This window comes from Myzus persicae, unplaced genomic scaffold (assembly GCF_001856785.1).
Source record: "Myzus persicae strain clone G006 unplaced genomic scaffold, MPER_G0061.0, whole genome shotgun sequence".
Taxonomy (NCBI): Eukaryota; Metazoa; Arthropoda; class Insecta; order Hemiptera; family Aphididae; genus Myzus; species Myzus persicae.
In genome coordinates, this window is record NW_019104045.1 from 255,922 (window position 1) to 281,289 (window position 25,368).

Genomic DNA, 25,368 nt, shown 5'->3' on the forward strand with positions numbered 1-25,368 from the left:
TTTGAACTGCTATCAATGAACTAACGAAAAATCTTGCATTACATTTTCAAGGGAATATTTTTTTATCAATAATAATATTAAAAGCAAATTTACTAAATTCGAAAATTTCTCACTGCCATAAATAGTTCAAAAGGAATCAAATTTTATTTGTTTGATAACCTAAACGAGTGAAAATATTCACCAAGTATACACCAATATTTTTTGAGCAATTTATAACATGAGAAATTCAATAATTTTGTAAATTCTTTTTTAAATTTTTGTCATTAAATTTTTTTTTACTTTTTCCAAAAAAGCTTAAAAATTTAACGCAGGTGTCCTCGTAAGATGCTTTAATAATAGTTCAAAAATATTAAATATAGGTATTAAGTACTTACATGCAGACACGACTATTTTTTATAAGCATGCAAATTTGAATTTTGATAAAATTCATCAAAACCACGAAAATTTGAACATTATTTTTCAGTTAAAGTTTTCCCTTTCATTGTTATTTGTTAAGATAAGAAGTTTTAATAGAAGATTTCCAAGTTGCAGTCTACCTTTATCGGCTCAGAATCGTTTTTCGTACTCAATGATTTATCATTGCATTCAAATTTAACACATATATTACAGTGTTATACTCGACAACTTCTGTAGAGCAAGACGTCAGCAAACCACTTGTACCTACACCTTTTTTTGGTTTTGTTTTTCTTTACGCTTTCGAAAACTACTGCGTAATTTCAATTTTGTCCCTCCAGGACGTACCAACTAGATTCACTTTCTAGTAAGAAAGTATCTTCAAGCTGAAGTCATAAATCAGAGCATTTTCACTAGGTACCCCAAAAATTTATGACAGAAAAAAAACACACTTCATTCATTGTCAAAACAATACATTCAGAATCTAAAATTAAACAACTTAATTTTACACATTTTTTAATTGTTACAAGAACAACTAATGAGGGATCTTGTTTTCAATTTTTAAGCCATTTTACCCAATAACATATTTTTAATGTCTATATTTCTATAATAAGCTCAAAGTGTACGAAGTATTTGGTAATTTATATCATTTGACAGTTTTCATATGTTAAGGGAATTATATTATCAAAATCAAAAAATTAGCTACATTTCATGTTAAAATCTTAAAAAAATATCTTATAAAAAATTTCTCAAAACTCAAAAATATACTGACTTATAAGCTTAGATCATTATTATAATTAATGAGTATTGCGGGTTTAACGGATATGGTGAGGTCCAAGACAATAACGACAGCGCATTCTGTTACTTCTGTTCAACTATTATAGGGTATACAGGTAATCCGGAAATGTTTTGTAATTCAAGAATTGAGAACTGAGGCTGATTGGTGCTCCTTCAACCTAACCCATTAGAAAACGTTAATTTCTTGAATTCGAAAGTCAATGTTGAAATGTGTACAATTTCCAAGTCTGTGATAGCACAACATGTATAAAATCTGCAAATACATAGATTACAGATCAGAGGCGGATCCAGAAATGTATCAAGGATAGATGGGGGGGGGGGGAGGGGAATTAAAATGTATCCAACAGATACTATTCATATTTAATAACATACTTTTTAATATCACCATTCTTTTAGATAATGGAAACGTTATTATTGTTATAACGATATGTAATGCTGAATATAACTAGCATTCCTCACAAGTCACAATGTACATTACATTACAATGTAATACATTTGAATATAAATTCCTCCCCCCCTTGGATCTGCTACTGTTACAGATTAGACATACATATTAAAACAACTGGGATATTATGCAAGGTTTTAAAAAATATGATCAATATGGTTTTCAATAGTATATTTTATATTTTTATAAAAATGTTGGTATGCAATAAACTTATAAGACGAAGGCAACACATGTAGTGTTGCATTTCTTATTCAGTTATACACATATAATATGTTGAAGACATTGCTTAGTAAAACATTAAAAAAAACTTTTATAATTGTTCTAGAATCAATATCTTTGTTTATAATAATGTAATATATATATATAGTAATATGGTATAGGAAATGGAATTACATTATTAAAACTTACATTTTTATTTAATTTAAAAACTAGAACTTCATTATTTGTAGGTATATACCTACTTAATATATCACTTTTCAATCGTATAAGTTTGATCCAAATTTTCAACACGAAAAATTAAAAGGCACTTTATCTATATTATGTACTATGTATCAATACTTAATAGTGTACGTAAAATTGTAATTATTTTAGTATTTATTAAATCTACACTTTTTGTGGTCAATATAAATATAAAACAAACTTAATTAAAATGGTTTACCAATTAATTATCTCGGGTTTAAACAAACCATTATATTTTCAAACAAGTTTGAGATTTAAATTTAAATTTAAAGTGTAGTATAATTAAGTTTTGCTAATTTTGAATTGTAATGTGTAACAACACATTACTGTTTTACTCAAATTTTATGTTAATATAGTTGTATGGTTTTATTTTATGGAATATCTAAAACTGAATTATTAGGTATAAAGCATAGATAATTATAATATTATCATTCAGTATTGTTTTATATTTATGTATGCATGTAGTGAGTAAACACTAAATATATTTATTTTTATTTTTAAATTAAAATATTATTGATTTCGCTTTATATCAATATAATTATATAATTATATAATACCTAATCAAATTATTTAAAGTTTGATAAATAGTATGATTAAAATAAAATAACTATTAAATTAAAAGTTTTAATACATAATATAATCTATTATTCATTTTGTGCCAATATTTTTCTCAATTTGCTAAAGAAAATAACAAAAGTTAACAAGTCAAAATTTTAGCTTATTTAAATTATATATTAATCGGTGTGGTATAGAAAGTATTGCGCTATTAAAAAATTGGGAACCTATGAGATAATTTAGGCTATATGTTCATAAAATAATTAATTTATAACTAGAATAGGTTTATATTTACAGATTTAAGTATAAATATTGTAACTGGTCTTAATGTTAGTAAAATGAACTAATAATTAGTTTAATAATAACACAATGAACTTAAGAAGATTCTGTCGATGATCTTGAAACAATTTTACGACATCCGTGACATACAGGCACAGGATCTTGACTAAGGTGCCCAGGTAATGAAACATTCATATCTATACAACGAGTGCAAAACACATTTCCACATTTCCAACAGTGATACTAAATATAAAGTATAAATATAAATATTTAATTATTGTAATTTATAATAAAATATAGTTAAAAAATGTATAATATGTGCAGTGAATTTATTTAGAATAGTAATTTTCCAGAAAATAAAAAAGTGCAAATCATTGTAACTGGGAAACAAGATACATCACATGGCATTGTCTTATTCTGTGGTGGCATACTAAAAAATTTATTTCAGGGGGTTTTAATCGGGGGTTATTATTGACTAAAAGAACAACTCAAAAGAAATTAATTCATCATGAACCTTTTTTTTTTTTAGTGGGGGGTTATCCCTCCTCTTAATACACTAATGCATTGAATGCCTTTGTGTAATAATTAAAATATAATAATAGTTATTAATTATCAGTAATGATTATAAATAGTGATAAAATATATAAAAAATAAGGCATAATAAAATAAATTAAATGGTAATGTTTACAAATATTACTGTAGTAGGAACACAACAACCACATAAGACAGTCTTCTCTTGGAACATGTTTTTTTTTGTCATGTATTGAGGTCCAAGAGATAGGTGTCTTACATGTTAGTAACACACATATAGATAATACATCAATATTACCACTATCCATTTGTGTTCATAATCTCAACACACTACTTATGTGCTAATGGTTCTGTCCCCACCTTGGGTTACTAATTGTTATTGTAATAAGATAATTTTCAAAAAAATTAAATAATTAATATTATAAAAATAATGTATTACTTTTTTTGTAGAAGAATCAGTGGAACATTCACAAGAAACTGCTTCTCTTAAGCTCTTCCATTCAATAGCCACCTTATGGGCTTCATCTAATTTTGGCTCCATTACAGTTAAATTATCAAATGCATCATTCATAGATTGTATAATATTGTCTTCTTTGTTATAGCTCATAGGCTCTACACATATTTCTTTTGAGAACAGACTGTTTTTGACCATGTCTGCACCATCAGTTATTTTACGTTTAAAGTATGATAATCTTTTTTGTAGGAATTTTACGTGATCATCAATGGATTTTGTTTGTTCACTAGTCGCTAGTAAAATGTCGTATACGTGCTCACGTGGATGGACTCCATTTTCAAATCGACAATACATTCCTCGCCAAAATCTTATATTTTGTGGTGATAAATCAGGGCTCATAGTTTCTGTTTGAGCACTATAAAGGGGATTTAAAAATTCTTTTTTATGTTCTTCAACATAACCCCAAAAAGAAAATGTACGATCCTTGAGTCTAAATAATTATTTAAAAATAAATTATTGAACTAACTTTATGAAATGGGAGTAATATAATTACTTGAGATCGACACGTTCTTTTTCACAATTTCCAATAAAAGTCCCATACTGACAGGATGTTACATGGTCATGTAAAATTAATAAAAATCTCTCATTGAATTCAAATGAAGTAGGTTGAATCATTGTGAGCTGCCACGTTGCTTCTATAAATTGTGTAAATACTGGAGAGACTTCTTTAGAGTCACCAGCTATATGGCCACACCGATCACTAAATTTGTGACCGAATGCTAACCAATCTTTTTCAATGAGCGCCTAGTATTTAATTAAATTAAAAATTATAATATAGTTTCAACTTTTGAGTAAAATATTTTAAATAACCTGGAATCCTTGGAGTGTGCGATAATATGGATCTAACATTAGAGAAGCCAGTGAACAGACTTGAGCTGTTCGATCCCATCCATCTGAACAATGGACTACAACAGACTTTCCACTATTAACTGCTTGGCATATAAATGCTGATGTATCAAGAATAGTTTTAATATGCCGTAACCAACCACTACTGTCTAATCCTCCAATAAATTGTGACATAGATAGATTTCGTTGTTCACATACTAGTAAAAAATATTAATATTTAAATCAAAAAGATAAGTAAGTGTTATTTATTAAGTTATAATTTGTATTACAATAGTACTCACAATCTACAACTTTGGACAAGCTATTTCTCATCACATGAATATTTTCTATACCTAAGAAATTAAATTTAATACTATCATAAAAGTTTTCATTTTCATAACCTTTCCCTGTTGCTCGATTTGCCATGGCATTAATCTAAAAATGTACACATAATATCCAATAATAAATCTTATTTAGTTATTTTGCCAATAAAATTACCTTTGGTCTGGTATCAACAACATGCATGTACTCGCTACCCGGGTTTGTGTAAAGTATACATGTGAGAAGTTGCTCATCTTCCATACATCTGGCATTAAATCCAGATAATGGTTGTGCACAGCGGCAAATAGATGCCTAAAAGTGAAAAAATGTACACTTCAAGACACAAAAAATATGATTTAAGTAATACCTTATTTGTGTGTAAGTAAGTAAGTACTGGTAACCGTTCCTTGCTACGAAACTTTGAACTACCCACTAAAATGGATGTACTCACAGACGATGGTACAAAAAGGAACTTTGGGTAAGTATCACACAACTGCAATAATGTTTTAATTGTATGAGCTTATTATCAAGTATCGTATACATATTAGGAATATAAAAATACAATTAATTTAAGATATCTACCTGATAGTCTTGATTTAATGTAGTAAGACTCCAAGCTTCATTAGGTACATTCATTCTTTGGTATTCTTTTTCCAGATTAAAGCTATCCCAACCAGCACTTTTTGATATCTTATCAGAATTAGATTTATATAAAAAACAGTAAACATCTTCGATTTTTGCTGAAAATGTTTAATAACATTTCATTATCTTTAGACCAATGCATATTTATAAATTAAATAGCAATTTAAATACAAACCAGGTTGGCAGAGAACAAGCAATGACGTGAATATATTGTGGGAATCTCTTTCTTTTGGTATGACAAATGTGACTGATAGGAATGTTTTGCATCGTATTAGAATTGGACAACCAGTAGTTGTAATAGGCAATTTTTCGACATTGCCTATATGCATTAGTAGCACCCAAGATTCTTTATTATTTTCAGTATCGAAAAATATTAAATGGGTAGCTGTTAAATATAATGTACCAGCTGATGTTTTTTTGGAATTATATCGGTCTAACATTCGTACATTTTCTATCTGAAATTAAGATAAGTATACATTTTAAAATCAAATAATTCAGATTTAATAGATAATAATTAATACTTTATGTGACTTAAATATAAGCATAAGTAAATAGCATTTTAAATTGTGAGCTACTTAAGCTTTTATTTATGAAGGGCAGCTATGGCCTATGTGTAACATAAATTAGTTAATTTGAATTTATACATTAAATTATATCTAAAAAATGTCAATACCTAAGCCAAAAATGATTATGTTATTAGTCACAAAGCAAAATACCATCTTGAATATTCCAAAGTGAACCACATTAGATCTTTATAAATACACAAAGTTATTGAAAACATATGATTTTTTCTAATCTCAAATTTTACACCATGCATTTCATATTTTTAAAAAGCATATAATGTTTTATCTTAAAAGTTAAAATGATGACTACTACTAACTTATTTTTTTGAATTAGTACTAAATATTTTTGTAGAATCCCAATAGTTATTGAGAGCAATTTTATTTAGAGTGGCTAAATTACTTTTTAGTGTGTGAATTTCTAATTTGAATTTTGCACATTTTGAACATAAATAATTTAGTAATATTTCTAGTACACTACATAAGTATTACGCAAACAATCATAATGTGTATTAAGCTTCAAACATAATATGAAATAATGACAAACAAGTCTTGAGTGGACCAAGAGGCCCCCTTTCTTGTTGACTCTCATTTCACTCTATTAATGGTTAATTTTTGAGAACTATTCAATAAGTAGGTTATAACTAGATATTTTTTCAATATTTTGCCTTGGATTAATCATGTTAGTTTTCTTGTGAGGATGTTAGAACGATCACAGACATTTTTGGAGATGTGTATAATATGCGTCTGTTATTCTTTTTATTTTTAAGAAATTAGAAAGTAAGGGTTGTTTTAAACTATTTTTAAAATATTTATTTCAATAGAACAGGTATACATAAACATGTTGATAATTTTTTTTTTTATTAGTTGTGTTTCGTTAATTAATTTTGTCTTATTCCTATACAATTTTTTAATTTGAGTTAATTTATTAAACAATATTAAACAAGACATAATTAATTAAAAATTGCCTTATCACATTTGAATAAGCTGTTAAATATATACATTTTTTTCTTAACTCAACTTATGTTAATGTTAATAGACTGTTTAATAATATTAATCGTAACAATATTGATTATATTTTGTACTTTGTGGCATATATTCACTATATTCACATTATATTGATGCAATGGTACCTTTATATAGGATTAAAATATTTTACAAACCATCCAATTAATAAATATCTTTACACGTTTTAGTGATTAATAGATGTTATTAGTGTTATTAAAATTTTTAATATACACATTCTGTCAATTATTATATATTTAGGAGGTTTTACTTAAAAAAATTAGCAAAACAAAAAACAGGAACCAAATGTTGGACACCACATTCACTTTTGCTCACCTCAGAGCAAAATAATAATGGTTTTTTAATGTACGATCTCAACTCAAAATTCGATCCATAATTATTGTTGTTTTGGATTACTCATATTATCATAAAAAATACAGGGACATAAACAAATCATTCTAAAATATATATATTCCTCACTTAACTTAATATTAAAATTAAGATGAAACATTTTAGTCATTACAGAATTATATCTATATCAGTGGCATAGTGAAGTAAATATATATTTTATCAGGCAATTGTTTTTGAAAGATATAACCACCCCAAGACTTCTTAATATAATACTTTTTTTATTGAAGTTATTATTATAATTAATAAATTATTAACTTTAATTATTTTTAGGTATTTGTATATCATATATTCAGATGAAGTAGTCTAATACTTCAATTTCTCACTAAATCTAGTAGGTGCTCACCCACCCACCCAACACACCCCTTTAAAATTATCGGGGCAACTGCCCTTCAAAGTCAAGGTGCCACTAATTTATAATATATATAATATAGTATGTATTAGATATTTTCAAAATGACTATCCATAAATTATACGTAAAACTTTAGCTATAAAGAAATATTATTCTGCTGATTGTATTCGTGAGCAATAAGAGTTAAATTAATATTATAAAGTACATGAGAACTAGGTTTAACAAAAGAAATAATTAAAACATGGCACCTAAATGTAATATTGTTTAAAATATAACTTATGACAAATTGTTTTTTAAATATATATGTGAATACATAATAAGTGGATAAGGGGTAGTAATTTCATGCATATATGACATATGCAAAACCATGCAATTATAGGGTGAATTTTTATATTAATGGATTTCAAAATTATTTATTTATATTGTGTTGCTTACTTTTAACAATTCAAAAACTAATCTAATGAATGTTTTGTTTTAAAAAAATTGATATGAAAATTATCGCAATGTACATGAAGTACAGTAGAATCCAGTGGTGCCGAGGTTCATTCCAAGTTATGTTGCAAAATCTTTACAGACCTGAGTGGAGGCCCCCCAAACTTCTCAATTAATATATTCATATATTTATTAATTATAGGTACTAATTAAATTGGATACACAAATAAACAAAAAATATAAACCTTGGATTTGTTCAAGTATAATGTATAAATGTTTAGCTGAACCTAAATAAATCTAACAAAAAATTAATTTAAAAACCATAAAAATAATAATTATTATTTTCTAATCAAAATGAAAAAATATTTTAAAGTTTTAGATAGGAATGTGCTCTTCGTAATTATAATATAATACTTTCTGTATTTGCTTTGAAAGTTATGTTCATAAACCTTTTCACTGCTACTCTATTTATGCTCTGCAACCTGTGTATGCTTCATAAAATAAAATATGTTTTAATCCCAATTTTAAGAGCTATAATATGATCTAACTATTCATTTTTAAAAAATTTAGAGCAAGGGTTTCCTAAAATTGTACGGTTACTGGCAAATGATGATATTATAAAATACAGGAATGTAATAGTATCTCTAAAATAGTGAAAGGGTTAAATTATTAGCTTAAAAGACTAAACTTAAAAAAATAGCCCAATAATACAAGCTTATATGTACCACCCACTTAAGACGAGTGTTTTAGTCACACACTTGGACATAGGACAGGCGCCACTGGTGAAAACTTGGTAATTTGAAACTTATATGTTTAATAAGTTTAAAATAAAAATATTTTAGAAATGTTCTATAATATAAATTATATATTATTTTCCCTTTAATGTTATCTTTGTAATACTAATAATTAAGAGAATAATTATGATAACTTAGTCTTTGATACTATATTTCTGTATTTGAAATTATACAAATATCTATGTAAGTACATGGGTACATTTATTTTTTAGACGAAATTAATATTAAGAGTGTGTAGATAAAATATTATTAATTGATAGCTGACAAATGAATTATCTTTTGATAGATTTTAAAAGTCAATAGCTGAATAAATTATTTTAAGTCTTATTTAATGTAATTATTTTTATACTTATTAATTATTATAATAATTTTAATTATTAATCAGCATTCTTTTAAGACTGAATAACACGGTGTACCTTTTTAATGACCGAACCGTCCTGTTGCTGTTGCCTGGCCACTTTGGCCATGGCAGCTTCACGCTGTAGCCACGACCTCAAGCGGCAGAACAGAGAGTACGATCCGGGAGCCGATGACAAACGATACAGACGGAAGCCAGCCGGTGACACGAACCTGTCTTTTTCGGCCATACAACTGCATGTGTTACAGATTTATACACACAACTCACTGCGTGTCCTACAAAAGCATGCACAACAACCTGGGTTAGATCTACTATAATAACTACAGAATACAAACCACTTGCCATAACCTCTCCGGGTAGAATAATTAAACACTACAGGTGGGTAGGTTAGGGATTGTGTAGATCAGGATAATTTAAGAAGGAATCTAGGTATCTAGCACACATGCATAATGTGTTAACCTCAGCCACAAGCACCCGACAAAATACCCAACTCTTAAGTATATTTTCAATGTTTATAGTTTATAATTAAAAGGACGTGACTAGGAATTAAATAAATTACTTTTGGAGTTTTTATATGTTCCATCTTGACAATTTAAGGCACATTAATAAAATCGAGTGACTAGAGAATTAAAAATAGGTTAACATAAATAAATAACTGAAAAAATTAAGAATATGAAGTTTTCAGAGAAAAGTTGTGTAGGCATTTGGCCCCTTTAAACTAGTAACTATTAACTATTAAACCACGGTTAAGCAAAGCAGTCATAAGCACATTACTTACGCTGCAAAGACTAAAAGTCTAAAACCGAATAGGTATTAACTGAAGGTGATAGCAGCATTGATTATAGCATTTAATCTATTCAGTTTTCACCATAGAGTAATAAAACTATTCACTTTCCTTTTTCACTTTCCGTGAAGTAGCATTGATTGTAAACGGTTATCAAAATACGATAAGGTATACATGGCTTTAGATAATATCTTGGGACCGTGGATACTAGTATGTTTTGTAATTTTGAAGTGGGTATCAGTGTATCACCAAGCCCAGATTAAGAAAATTTTGGCCCCGGCCCCCCGAGGCCAAATATAAATAATATGTTCATCCATTATCCGTGTATCATAGGAAACTTACTATCCTACAGGGGCTCACTTTTGATCTTAATCTCTTGTGGGTACGGGCTTGGGTATCATGGAGAAATATAAAAATAGTATTTTGTAAGAAGAATCATTCATGTTTATGACAATTCAATGAGAGCTTAATGATATTTGTGGCTGTTGTTCTAAGAGTAACATTTTTGTGTACATCGGTTAATCTTCGTTAAAAAAACGATCCTCGGCCGGTTATCTACTTAAATAAGTTTTTAGGTGAAAATTTAGTATTCCCAAAATAATTCTTCTTTATTTTCAAATACTAGCTTGTACTAAATATATTATAACATTTGGAATAACAATCCAAAATCGTGATGGAAAATTCCCCGTACCATAAAGTTTACCAATAATCTATCCAAGGGTAAATGAACGTTCAAAAATAGCTTTTTGAAAGAGTCCTGACTATTCGCCACACGAATGAAACGTTAGAATTCATGACTGTGAATAACTGGAAGAAATGTGTTGCTCATTGCGAACAATTTTAAGATGATTTTTTAAAAGGTTTATGGGATGAAATTTTAGAATAAATTATTTTTAATTTTATTCATTCTTCAAGAAGATAATGGGCCCCACAATTAAAAATGTACAACGATCATTACTCATTAGAAGTTAGTAGCATAGACACATAATAGAATATTATATGTCTATGGTTAGTACCGACATTGTTCTATGACAGAATAGTGACAAGAATGACGGGTATTAAAAAAAATTGAATTTGTTCAATGTTTTATTTTTTTTAATGTAAAATTCACAATTGTATTCGTATTCGCAAAATAATTAACAATCGTGATAGTAAATAAGTAGAATTGTTGATAATTTGTTTCAGGAAATATTGTATTTAATTTATCCGCGCTTTCCTTGAAACAATATGTTTTAGCTCCACGTGAAAATGTTCCCGTCGAGAGCCATATTTCGTGAAATTGACTGCAAACAGTCGTGTGGTTTGTTCGAAATTCGAATCGGTTGACTTAAAGCCTTGGACATAGACTCCAGGGGGGCGTGGCATACGTTATCATTAAAATAAATCATATTATCAATATTATTTGTACAAGCCAGACACAAAGCCATGATTTTAGATAAGTCTCTAACAAAAAAAATTGTAACATTTAATATAAATATGTATGATTTAATATTTTACTCTTAATAGTTTCAACAAACATTTACATTTCACATCCTGTGAATAATTATAAAGATAATATGTTTTTAACACAATGTTTACAATTAAAAAAATATAATTGTTTTATACATAACTATTAATTAAATTTTATAATATTGTCATTTAACAATTTTTCTAAAAGAGAAAAAATGACATAATAAAATGGGTCGATTTTATAAAATGTACAATTAATCAATAGCATAACTAATGAACTGAACAAATAATTACAAATTATAATTTGTTAAAAAGCTTTTTTAAATTAGTAGAAAAAAATACATAATAGATTATATTTGTTTGAATTTGAAAAAATTAAAATATTTCTGTTTGTTAGGTAAAACAAATAAGAAAAGGAAAAACACAACAATAATTTCTGTGTTATAAGCAAAACTATGTCAAACGGACATACAATAAAAACAATACTACAAAATATTAACATATTGAATGATTTTGGTAGTTTGTGGTAAAATTAATTAAAATTAACAGAAGGAAAAAATATATAATTAACATTTAACGCTTCTCCTATGACTACGAGTTACCATGCCGGCAGGCCAAGATGATCTAGATGCAACTTTTTTGAATCTTCTGCTATCTTTCTTTTTGTGTGACCTTAATATTCTAGTCATTGGTTCTGTCAAAGGTGTCTTAATTTTTGATAATGTTGTAATTTTAGTTGGAGTAGAATCTTCTTTGGTGTCATTACATTTCCATACCTTCTGGATTTTTCCAGAACTTCTTAATACTACACCCACTTTAGTCTCTTCGGGTTTAATTGATTTAGTAGGAGACAACAGCCAAGGTTCACGTGGCATTTGCTCATTTTCAGAATCACTATTTCCTAATTTTGAAGTCTCATCATTAATTGTAGACTTTTCATTTAATTTTTGTTTTTTGACAATTCTTCCGCTGCTTGTCAGTGTACACCTTTTTTCTGCTGGTTGACTATCCTTTTTACTAGTACTATTATTGTTGTTGTTATTATTATTATTATTAATTTTTGCAGATGTTCTGAGTACTTTATTTGTTTTTAAAGGTGGTGTTTCTATAGGAGTATTAGGATATCTACACAAAAAATAAATAAAAACGGTAACACAAAAATGTATTAAAGTAAAATATTAAGTCACTTACGGTTTTGAAGTGCTGGGAAGAGCACTTGATGCTCTTAGATGATGATCTGTAGGATATCTAGTAAATATGGCATATCCACCACTTGAACCTCTACCAAATCTTTGAACTTGTGGATCTCCGTCAACACATTTGCAACTATTTTTATCTTCACATTTCATATTACCAGTCTGCATTTTATGTTTTAATAGCACTTGTGGAGCAGGTGGACCAGGTGGATCTAACATTAACGTAATAACTGTGGTATTGTCAGCCCTCAATCTTACTTTATTCCATTGTAAAATTGCTTTGTCAACAAGATTTTTTGATGGATTTAACCAATCTACTTTCTGAAAAAAATTACAATTAAAGAAATTAAATTTATTTACAAAATATATACTATCATTTATCTTACTTCTAAAGATTTCATTTCAATATTATGTTTTTCCGTTCCATATACATTTGAAATTGCTACATCTGCCGAAAGAACATTCCATAAGCCATCAGTGCCAAATATCAAACAACGATGTTTAGAAGGATCTACATCGAAAACTTCAACATCTGGTTCAGGAGATACAACAAATTTATTATGCTCAGAATTGTAACTCCAAAAATCACCAAGAGCACGTGCTACCGCTAGGAACGGTATTTCATCGATTGTAGTTGAACGGCGTACAGGACCTTTATGACCAATGCGAGGCCTATTCCATACTACTCTAGGAACACCAGATTTATTAATAACTTTGCCTCCACACTCTTCTATTCTTATTTTTTCTTCAAATGATTCTGGTTTATGGTCTCGTGTTAATGGTTTAGCTTTCCACTCTCCGTTTTCTACGACAGGAAAATATAAAAGTGTAAATAATTAAGAAAAACAATTGTCAAGCAAAGTATATAAAAACTATTACCTTCATCTTGATATCCAAGTACTATACAACTATCACCAACGTGACCAGTATATATTTTTCCTCTCATTATAAATGCTATGCTTGCTGTGGTACCCGATGTGTTAGGTAAACCAGATGGAGTTCTCGGCCAATTTTCTAAACAATTAAATATATTATTTGTGTGTTATTCTATAATAAGTAAATGCATGCAATGTATGTACCTAAGTTTTTCCACATTTCAATATGAGTATTTACGTAACCATTACGGATAGCCCTTAATACGTCTTCATCATTTTTTGACCAGAATGCATCATCTTTGATGATGGTGTCGAGCAAATGATCTTTGGCATATGCAGCTGCTTCCGAACCACCATGTCCGTCAAATATGCCAAAGAAGGCGTACTCCAAGTCTTTCATGTCCGGTGTCTGCTGGTAGGCCACCGAAAACATATCTTCCATGTACTTTCTACCGCCCTGGTTGCAGTAACCGGTCACTCGTAGGTTAACACCGATGCTTGGCATTGCGATGGTTAGTATAAGAACTAACAGTACTGAGCTAAAGAAAGGTCTGCGTACGAACGACCCTCTACGTTAACATTACGAGTCACGACGTACCTACAGCAAGGCCAATCCGGGTTAATCAATCTGAAGCCAGGACATACACAAAATTTAATTTTTTGGTGGGATCAACAGTACAAGACAAATATCAAAGGGTTCACCATGCAACTACTTTCTACGTCGTCAACGCACAAAGCGAGACAAATGGCGCGCAGTAAACTGCGATGACAACCGGACCGGACGTTCACTTCGGTACACCGGACGAATACGCGCACGAGACAATGGCGACGGGAAATGCAAAAAAAATAATTAATCTAAAATTGTTTATCGTTAAAATACGGTCGAAGGAGTAAAATGCAATCGCGACGACCGTAACACATTAACATTTAACTGCGTTTACAAGTGTTGGAGCGCTAGTATCTAGATCGCGTTTAATAACGAATTTGTGTTTTTGAAGTGCATTACCATTCGTCGGTACGTCTAGCAAACTGCGCGACCGCGAATGTCCCGGCGCCCAGCAGGTTGGCAGCACCGGTGCCCCATGATGGGCTAACGAGTGGTGGTGCGGGAGAATGGATTTTCGTCGTCGTCCGGTGCCGAGTACCCCCGCCGGGTGGTGGCCTCCTTCCAAGGCGGTCGACTCGGTCGAGTGTCGACCCGCGTTCGTACGTGTGCAATCGCGCGCGTACACACACCACCGTCCGCCGCAATCACGGCACGAATTTATTCGGAACAAAATTACAAATACGTGATAACGCTTCACGGTCCGGGGCGGTCCGACTGTTTTGTTTTTGTTTTCATCTTAGTGCAATTTACGTTTGTTTTGTTTTTTTTTGTTTTTTTTTTTAAAAAATTATTCGTCTGTTTACATTACGCCAATTGATTTAAATATTTATATCTAATTATTTTGTTTATTATAGTATACGCACACACTCTAAATAATATTTTTATTTATATTATAATAATAATGTGTATAAGGGCCCGTTTAGTTTACGGTCCCCGAAAGGATTTCATCACATCACCTGCAGTAATATCCGAGTAAGTAATATTCCAAGTATTCACTGGTATAATTTTTCCATACACCAATGCTCTAATACACACTACCGAGTATACTCGGCGATAATGTATATGTGTATGTACAAAAAATGTACCTATATAGTATGTAAATATTCAATATTATGCGATCTTGTCTTTTTTTCTGAGAATTACCTATTACGTATTTACGTATAACTAGTACTCGACAATTTTTTTTGCGTCGTTTGACATATATATTACGAGTAATGACTTGGGAATAATTTTATTTTTATATCACTGACAAAGCATATATTTTTGTTATGCATGAATTAAATTTTGTTTACCTACCTACTAAAATGTACAGGGTGTCATTTGCTTTTGGTATTTTCACATATTTTGATTAATATAAAACTATAAAGGTAAACATTAATAAACCTTAGTTGCTTTTAGTGTTTACTTTTGTGTGATTTATTAATGTCAGTTGCATTTGTTCAGGATTCAGTCAACATTTTCAATTCAAATAATTTAAAATTGTCCCAGCCATTAGGTATAGAGATTTGAACATTTAGATACCTACTCATTATAAACAGTAGTAATTATATTAAATGTAATCAAAATTAATAATACAATGCAGTGGGTAATTGTCTATTTCTGAATAAATTTATAATTAAACAAAACATGCCATTTTAAATAGTGAACATCTTGGTAATGGTAATCAATTAGTTTAATTTAATTATTGTTATTTATTAATGATGTATCTTATCAATATCTGCAAAATGAATTATTGATGTAGGTATAATATATAATTATTTTGTGTGATTTATTAAACAACAATTACACCTTTCACTTATGCTTAACATACTATCTAAATTTATCTATTAAACTCATACTACTAATAGTACCTTTACATTTGTCATATAATTTGAAGATAATATTGTATTTAATAGGTACATTTTAATTAGTATTGTAACATTTTTAAATGATACTTTAAAAATAATATATAATTAATGTAGTTACCAAGAAAGAATTAAGACTAGGTATTTGTTTATTAAATTGAAAAATTGGAAGTTTCAAATTAGTGATAGGTACTTACATTAGTGATCTCCATTTTTTACTTTGTGAAATATTTACTTTATTTTTAAAAATGCAATCAATTATGTATTGATTTATAAAAGTCAGAAGCTAATAAAGTAGGTACCTATTAATTTATTGACATATTGAAACATTTGAAGCTGTACAAATGAATAATGTGTTATGCTTGGTTAATGGTAATGCTTACTACCTTTTTCAAAAATTTTTTTTCAATCATAAAATTAGTTATATAAATTATTTTTATTTTCTTTTATTTGTTTCCATCTGTAACTACTGCTACATTACTCGTTAGAAGTTGTTTTTCTTATTTTTTTTTTCTTTTGCAGTGTCCCTTACGTTATTCCTCATCCGATGCCCTTAATTATTTTCCATATTGATTTTTATTAAGTCGAAAATAATTCTTAAGAGAATAATAGCACACTATTTGTTTTCTCTTCACAACACATACATATCAAATATGTATTCAGCAGAACCAATTCTGTGTTGTTATCTGTTTGAATTTCCCTATTATAAAACATAATGTTTAGAATATTATCTAGGGACCTTCATGGGGTTTATTGATGTTTTAATTTCAAAGTTAGTCACAACTATGAAAACTATTATGATTTTAAAATAATCATAACTTGCTTTAGAATTTAAATATTAATTAAATCCTATGAAGTATCTTATATAATATTCTTACCTTTAACTAAGTTTAATAATGGGTTCTTTCATTAATTCATTCTAATATTAATGCTAACACAAGATTGGTTCTGCTTTCAAATTAGTTGTGTTGCTTGTGGGTCTGAGGTATAAAACAAATAGTGTACTGCTGTTGACATCATCTAAAGTAGTGGTCTCAAACTCAAATTACTGACTAGTCATATATTTATGCGTTAAATGTTCAAAGGCAAGACACCTTTTATTTTTTAACATTATTTTACTCATCTTAATACTAAATCCTAAATAAACAAAATCAATTAAGACAAAATGTATTTCTTCTATTTATCATAATTCTTATAATATAACTGTAATTCTGTATTTAATACTAGGTATTAGAAAGATGTAAACGCTGATTTATTGAATAAATATTATTTTCAAAATGATTGAAGAAATAAATGTTTATTGCGGGCTCTCGATTATGCTTTAATATATAAATCTCACTGATCTAAATCATACTTTTTCATTTTCAATTTTTTCTCTCCAAAAAATTCTTAGTATTCTTCTCCAGTAAAAACCGTTTTCAAAATCAATTTTTGCTGAAAAATAGTATTATATACTTGCTTCTACTAAATATATTTATTACACCTATATACAATTCTTTATAATCGATTTTTTGGTTATAAGTCTGTTATAAACTGATTTTGCTATGTACGTTCTATTTTCCTTAAATACATACAACGCGTACTACGTTAGAATAAAATCATAATCCTTAAACTAATATTTGGCAAAGAGTTACTGAAATCATGTGTAATTATTGAAAATGGACAATTTTTAACAGTCGACAATTCAATTTTATCTTCATAATTATTTTAATTTTTGATATGTTGCCTAATTCTTCTTTGCTAGAAATATAAACGAGAATATAAACATTGATAACTGATAAATTAGTAAAATATGACTATATTTTTTAGTCATAATGTCATATTAAGATGCCACACTTGCATGTGTTGTTTCCGTGGCGCCTTACAAACATACAACATTGAATTTGGGTTCAGTAGAACCGTTGATGAAAAACTTAAAAACTGTTTAAACTCATTCGTTTAATCGTCGGGGAAATCTTTTGGATACCTTATTAACAAATTGTCCATTGAAATTTTAGATAATAACTTAAAATTATTTCTCACACAAGTATAAGCGATAATTCTATGTTCTAGAGCACTATAAAGCTGATCAATTATTACATAAAAAGTGTTTATTTTAAATGGCTCTTTTGCATTTAGTTCATGAGAACTACTTTCATTTATTTTAATTTTTTTTCGGTGTCTAGTCAATTTGTAGTCTTCATTTTTAGCCTTTTTCATACCATTTTTTTCATAATCATCACATTAGCACCTAATATTTTGAAGGACAATTTTAAGACTTTCAATTAAATTAATTGCGCTATTTTGAACACTTTTACTGCAATTATTAAAAGGTTAGTGGATAGTATGCCACAATTCACCCATAATGTCCGTTTCTAAATGGCCGAGAACTTTACTTAAAGTTCCTGCTTGGTGATGATTTGATTGTGGCTGAAATGGATCATTTTGAATTTTATTTTAACGTAAAAATTATTGAAATCTGGATTTAGTCTGACCTTTTATGTCGGCCGAATTTTGTTCTCAATAAACGGTCTAATAATTTGGTAAAATATTGGGCTGATGCCGCGTCTAGTCTAACCATCGACTTAGTGTGCAAATCTACAGATTTTAATTCCGTAATTACGACGTGTTACTATCAATGACGGGCCGAATTTTTTCGAGGGCCTAAAGCAGTGATTAATTTGCTTGTAGGTTAATCCGGCTAGAGTGAATTGACGACCTTTGATCAAAATTGGGGGTAAAAAATTGTTTCTGTACTTATGTCGATTTTCTAAGATATTTTAATTTTTAAGCTAGTTAATGACAATGAAGGGATTTAGGGTAGCGGACAGTTCTTTTAGCCAAGACATACCAATCTTTTGTCCGTGATACTGATAAACTTAGTAATGCGATAATACTTTTTAAAACTGATTTGAATTCGTTGTTATGTCTACATGAGATCGGTCAGTCCATTTTTCCCGATTTCACTCCCCCCTCTCCAAACAACTGTGCATTTAGTTTGAATATTTTGAAATTCTGAATCTTCGGACCTTGATTATTCGCAATTGAAATCAGATCTTAAAATGCTTAAGGCCTATTACTTATTATCTAAATATATACTATACAAGTTTAGCTGCAATCTGTATATCTTCTATGTACCTATTGTCAATAATTATCTTTGTCAGTTAGATAAACGTATAAAATAATAAAAAACAACCGTACGTCAGAAATAGTATATAAATTGTTCTTCATAAGTATAAGTACCTACATAATAATAATAAAATGAAAAAACATATAACCTACTACCTACACAAATAATTAAAAAAATGTGTACAAATTAAAAATAATTGAATAGTATTGTTTTCTAATGTCGAAGCTTACTGACATTAAAAAATCTATTATTCTAATTACATTATTTTTAATTTGAACACTTAAATTTTGGTTAACGATTTTCAATTTTAAGACTGTTGGACACTTTTATGCCTAAGAAATAATCTTTCAGTGGCACATTTAACTGCAGAAATCTTTCGATGCCATTAGTGTGAGTCATGTGGATTTCTGTAGCCTTGTAATTTCTGGTAGTCAACCCCCTCACAAATTTGATTTTCGTAATTCTTGATCTACCTTCTAAAAACGGTTCATTTGAGTGCTCCTAAGATACCCCAGGGGACAACGTTACAAAGGTACGAAAAACGGGACTTGGTCGAAGATTTGTCACTGAAAATCCGGGTGGTTAGTTCTTAGTTGAGTCACCCATCTATGAACTATCGGCGCCATTCGATGCTTGACCTCAGAACACGTTATACTGCCTGAGGCCAACCTCCGAGCCATACCAGGCCCCTATTGGTAATCTGTATGGCATTATAATATAATTATAATAGGCTAAATCTGATTCTACCTCTATACCACGAATTTTATAACTCACTGTTAAACTACCTATATAATGTAATATTTTGACTTGTGTCATTATAGTCGCCGAGATGCGAATTATTATTACTTTTAATCAAATTACACAAACCGACACAACTCAAAATTTTTATTTTAATAATTATGTTTTTAAATTTGCAGTTTTTTTTATTTTTTTTTTATTTTAGAACTTTTAGCTTAAAACTATTACAGTTCAACGATTACAACATTAAATAAAATATGAGTTATATAGATAATAACAAAGTATGTGGATAGTAATAACATAATACGAATAAAATAAAGTTAATATACCAATTAATAGATATTGGGAGTAAGTAGATAACATAATAGTTTAAGATTATACGTATAACATGACAACAATATAAAATCATAGGAGGTTATTAGTTTGCAAAACAGACAGTGTTATGTAATAAAATTATACAGTGTGATTAAATAATAAAGGTAATAGAGAGATAAGTATTAGATATATTTAAAATGAAAAAATTTAGCTAAGGAGAGAGCTGTTTATGAACAACCTCGGTAAGGAGGGAAATTAGTGGGCTAATTAAGGAATTAAAATTAGATATAAATTGCGAAAAATTTGCAGTTATATTAATGAAATGTAAAAAATAAATAAGAACAGTTTCGGAAACTATTGAATGATTGGTTAGTTTTTTATTTACATTATAAGTTACAAGCCAATTTAAAAATCTCTCCTGAAAAAATACCGGTTTTGACTTGTGTCATTATAGTCGCCGGGGTGCGATATGTACATACCATTATACAGACTTTATAGATACTGAAGTATGTTCAAAAACTGTGGAAAACGGAGGTAAATTCCGTTTGTTTAAAATTTATATTTATAATAATATATACATATTAATATTTATAATTTAGAGTTGATATATTGTAAGTTAGATAATTGGATAGTGATTCTAATACAAATTTAACTAGTCGAAACTAATTTTTATTCAATATACCGTTTACACATGATGTTTAAACATAGATATTAGATAGTAATATTACACAAATATCAAAATACTAAAATACTAAAATAACCAATCGGGGCACTTCTTTAGATCTATAGAACTATTATTTAATTATCTAAAAAAAAAAATATCAATGTATAATCCGGAGTCTTTGCCTGTTGTGATTGGTAAGTTATCTGTTAAGTTTTAAATATTAAAGTTATTTTTAAGCATTAGTACACATACATTACATAATGAACCGACTAGTGGATTTTTATATTTTTATAAGTTAGGATTAAAACAGTGTAAAATAGGTTAGGTTGGACGTTAATGTCAAAATATATATAAATAAATATATATATATAAATATATATAAATAAATATATATATATAAATATATATAAATAAATATATATATATAATATAGTATATATTATATTTTAAAACGATATCTTGTGTTTTGCGTACCGGTAATAGGTACCTATAACGCTTCTGTTTTTTGTGTGTCCTATAAATTATGACATCGTCTTCGTTGTTAATTCTAGGAACATATTTCAGTTGAGCGTTGGTTAGTTTTCTTTCCGGTAGTCCTTTGTATTTAGTACCGTTACACCTAACTATTCGGTTCTAATATTTGTTCCTAGTTAAAAAAATTCTATAGATCATAATACTGAATTGTTGTAATAAAACTACATAATGCACAAATATTGTCTTTTGTTTGAGCTTCTAAGGTATATATTTTTATTTTTTTATTGAAGTATAGTAACTGTAACTTTAAGTCGTTAATCATTTTCAAAGATCAAAACATTTTTACCTATATCTGGAAAGTAATCTGAAATTAGTGAAATTGAATAAATTAAAGAATAAGCTCATGTCTTTTAAAATTCATAGGGGACCATAATAATTTTAAGTTAATTAAATACAATATATTATTATCTTTTGATATGAGTTACGCACTTTGTGAATTAGGAGTTAAAAAAATTCTAAAATTCAAGGATTCGAATATTTGTTGGTCTATAAATAAGTACCTATATTAAAAAATTAACATTGATATATTGGCACTAATTCGATTTTACGGCTATTGTTATTTGAAGCTAATCTTTTGAATAATATTATACTGGCTTAGTGTTGTATCTGAATTCTGAAGTGTGGTTGACGGGTAAGGGGCCAAACAACATTTTTCGAGAAAAAAAAACGACTGAATCATAGTTATATATTTTATTTATTTTTAATATATTTAGGTAAATTAAAATGTTAGTACCTATCTACATCGATATTTGTATCAGATTTTCACGTAATATAAAGGCTCCTTTTCTAAGATCCTATATGGCTACCACATTTATTTCTAGAAAAATAGTTATATACTTCCGTATTTGATTTACCTATAGCGTTTTAATTTTAGTATATAAAGTGTGTGTTTTTTGTGTATTTTTACACTGAACACATTTTATGGTAGAAAAAATGCTCTTATTTACAACTTTGAGTGTGGTTTTTGATAGAAAATTGTATCTAGTTGGTACTTTTTTGTGGTGAAATTCAGAACCCTCAGAACTCTTCAAATTAATCAAGAAAAACAAAATAATATATGAAAGGTGGTAATTTAATCGATGTTCTTATTTTGTTGTAATTAAAAAATGAAAAACCCTAAAGTAGTAAAGTATGTAAGTACTTTTCTCCAAATATTTGTACTACTTTTTTTTTATACATGGTATAATTTTTTTAATATTTTGACTTTGGTTGAGGTAAGTTATACAGATATTTGAAAAAGTTTTTTTTCTATAAATGTCAATAAGTATTTTTCACTTGGTAAAAAAGCTTAAAAATGTAATCCAAGATTCTTCAAATAGTTTTTATTACTGGTATAACAAAAATAAATAAAAAAATAAAATGATGATTTTACATTCTTTGTGTTGTAATTCGAAAAAGTATTAATCGCAATAAGGTTGCTAAGTAGGCAGCGCTCGGCTGTACATTAGATGTTGTTTGGGTCACTGTAATGGATATGTTAAAATTGGATCAATGATGATATAAAATTAATGTGTACGAAAGCGAATTCTAACAGAAGACGGCCTATATTACTACCTATAAGCATATTTATGATAATGTTGCTATTTAAGTAATTAATTTTAGTATTTTAGATTAGATTTTAGTTATTAATAATATAGAAGATTGAGTTAATTTTTGCCAAAAACATGAATTTCATATTCATAATTTAATATTAATCATATAATAAATAGTAATGAATTTTAAAAGTTTCAAGTATTATTGAATGTTATTATTTGCTTAAATACGTAATTTGAATTTTAAATGCTAATAAAAAAAAAATCGTGCCAATGTATCTTTAATATTTTCGAATTACTATTTAAACAACTTATGAGGCACCTACTTTGCATTAAATTTTCAAGCTTTTTTTGACGCAGACAATTTTTTTTAACGATATTTATAGAATAAAATTAACATTTTAACTTTCTATAAATAACTCAAAAGTCGGTATATTTTTTAAATGACAAAATAAAAATTTGGCGAAAATTTCTAGTATTTACGGTTATTCGTTTTTGAATTACAACAAAATAGGAAAATCGTTCGATGAGATATTGTTTATTTACGAGATCAAATGTACATGTTAACTTAAAACGCTCATTAAAATTTTAATTTGACTATCCTGTAAATTTTTTTTTATTTACACTTATAAAAACTCATGAGGAATCTTGTATAACATTTTCAAGTTTATGACTGGGTAAAAATGTATTTATCTACAGTAATATTAATTTTTTTTAAATAGCTCAAATAGAGTCGAAATAGACTCTGAATCGGCTACTCTATGCTACCATAAATATATCATAAATTATTATTGACATGACTCTTTAGGTGTTTATGAGATGGTCAATTAATGAATTAACACAGTTATGTATAAATATAATTTTATTGTATTATGAATGTACGGTGTCCCGGAGACAGGTTGGCTGGTCTGGTGGCGGTACCCGTAGCCGTGATATCGGCCCTGACAATATACTAAGCAATATATTATATACAGGGTGATCCAAGAAGTATGCTCACCCCCTTTTATTCTTTAATAATGAAGTTTTTCAATATCTGATTTTTGAAATCTTTAAATATACTCAAAGACCATAATTTCATAATCTTGAGATTTTTGTGCCTCTTAAGGAGTGTCCGGTGGCGATACAAACTTTTTTTTTTCAAATGGGAATCCCAGTTTTCTAGTTATTACACATCTTGTGCTAAGGATAATATAGTTTATAATAGGGAAGAAGGATATGCTTATACAGAATACGTTGTTATCTATAGTCTATACACATAATATAATTTACGTAATTTTATATATATTTAGTCAAACACCTAGGTAAATATCAAGTAAAATCCTTCTTGATTTATTTAGTTATTTTTCTTATTCCGTGTGTAGAACTGTATAAGCATATCCCTATTATGGACTATTATCCATAGTACAAATTGTTCAATAACTACGATTACCCACTTGCCCAATTTTTATTAATTTTTCATGTGTCATCACGTTTTGGAGAAAAATAATGCTTTACTTGGTGGTATTTGATAGTAACAATTGTAATCACTTAAAAAGTCGGGAGGGGGAAGGATGTAAAGTATAAAATGCACAGTATTTTTTAAAATCATTGTTTAATAAACACTTTAAACTAACCAAAAATAGTGGGAATATTTATGAGACTCCAAACGATTTTTGAGTGTTACACAACACGCTCGTGTAGGTCATAAGAAAACACACGAGCGTGGTTTAGGTAATTTCCCAAAAAATACTTTATAATAGTAAAAAATAGAACCAATTCTTGCTACGACCAAAAATCGGGCGATTGTAAACTCTCCCGATGGTAAACTCTCCCGATGGTAAACTCTCCCGGGTCTACTCCAGTACTACCTGACGAAAACGTGTAAACTCTCCCGGGTCTACTCCAGTACTACCTGACGAAAACGTGTAAACTCTCCCGGGTCTAGTTTAGTACTACCTGAAGAGAACATGTAAACTCTCCCGGGTCTAGTAAAAATCATAAAATAAATTTAATATACATTTAAGTTGCGTTTAAAAATAGTCAATCATATATAATAATAATAATAATAATA

At 28.5% G+C, this 25,368-nt stretch overlaps 3 protein-coding genes across 8 annotated transcripts in view; 1 reads left to right on the forward strand and 2 right to left on the reverse strand.

The window, feature by feature from the left end:
• Window positions 1-1,184: 1,184 nt before the first annotated feature.
• On the reverse strand, window positions 1,185-10,520 carry LOC111038025 (myotubularin-related protein 6). 6 transcript variants are annotated; one of them, XM_022320954.1, is made up of 11 exons: window positions 10,231-10,519; window positions 9,730-9,946; window positions 5,938-6,217; window positions 5,703-5,860; window positions 5,488-5,613; window positions 5,298-5,432; window positions 5,102-5,234; window positions 4,785-5,017; window positions 4,468-4,718; window positions 3,900-4,404; window positions 1,185-1,444 (listed from the first exon to the last, which is right to left on the reverse strand). In XM_022320954.1, the coding sequence occupies exons 2-11, from the start codon at window positions 9,898-9,900 to the stop codon at window positions 1,358-1,360; spliced, it is 2,079 nt and encodes a 692-aa protein (XP_022176646.1). In that variant the 5' UTR covers window positions 9,901-9,946; window positions 10,231-10,519; the 3' UTR covers window positions 1,185-1,357. The 6 variants fall into 6 exon arrangements, with proteins under 6 accessions (XP_022176646.1, XP_022176642.1, XP_022176645.1 ...); XM_022320950.1 differs by lacking the exon at window positions 1,185-1,444 and adding an exon at window positions 2,807-3,172 and having other exon boundaries at window positions 10,231-10,516; XM_022320953.1 differs by lacking the exon at window positions 1,185-1,444 and adding an exon at window positions 2,807-3,172 and having other exon boundaries at window positions 10,450-10,464.
• Window positions 10,521-11,919: 1,399 nt separating this feature from the next.
• Window positions 11,920-14,943, reverse strand: LOC111038026 (protein phosphatase 1D). The gene is made up of 6 exons (XM_022320957.1): window positions 14,678-14,943; window positions 14,180-14,603; window positions 13,980-14,114; window positions 13,487-13,905; window positions 13,096-13,421; window positions 11,920-13,029 (listed from the first exon to the last, which is right to left on the reverse strand). Exons 2-6 carry the CDS (start codon window positions 14,478-14,480, stop codon window positions 12,471-12,473), a joined length of 1,740 nt encoding a protein of 579 aa, XP_022176649.1. The 5' UTR covers window positions 14,481-14,603; window positions 14,678-14,943; the 3' UTR covers window positions 11,920-12,470.
• A 456-nt stretch (window positions 14,944-15,399) lies between these two features.
• The window catches only part of LOC111038024 (unconventional myosin-XVIIIa), a 54,116-nt gene continuing 44,147 nt past the window's right edge, over window positions 15,400-25,368 (forward strand). The window contains exon 1 of the mRNA XM_022320948.1: window positions 15,400-15,554. The gene's annotated coding sequence lies outside the window, so the exon portion shown is untranslated. The remainder of the gene's footprint in view (window positions 15,555-25,368) is intronic.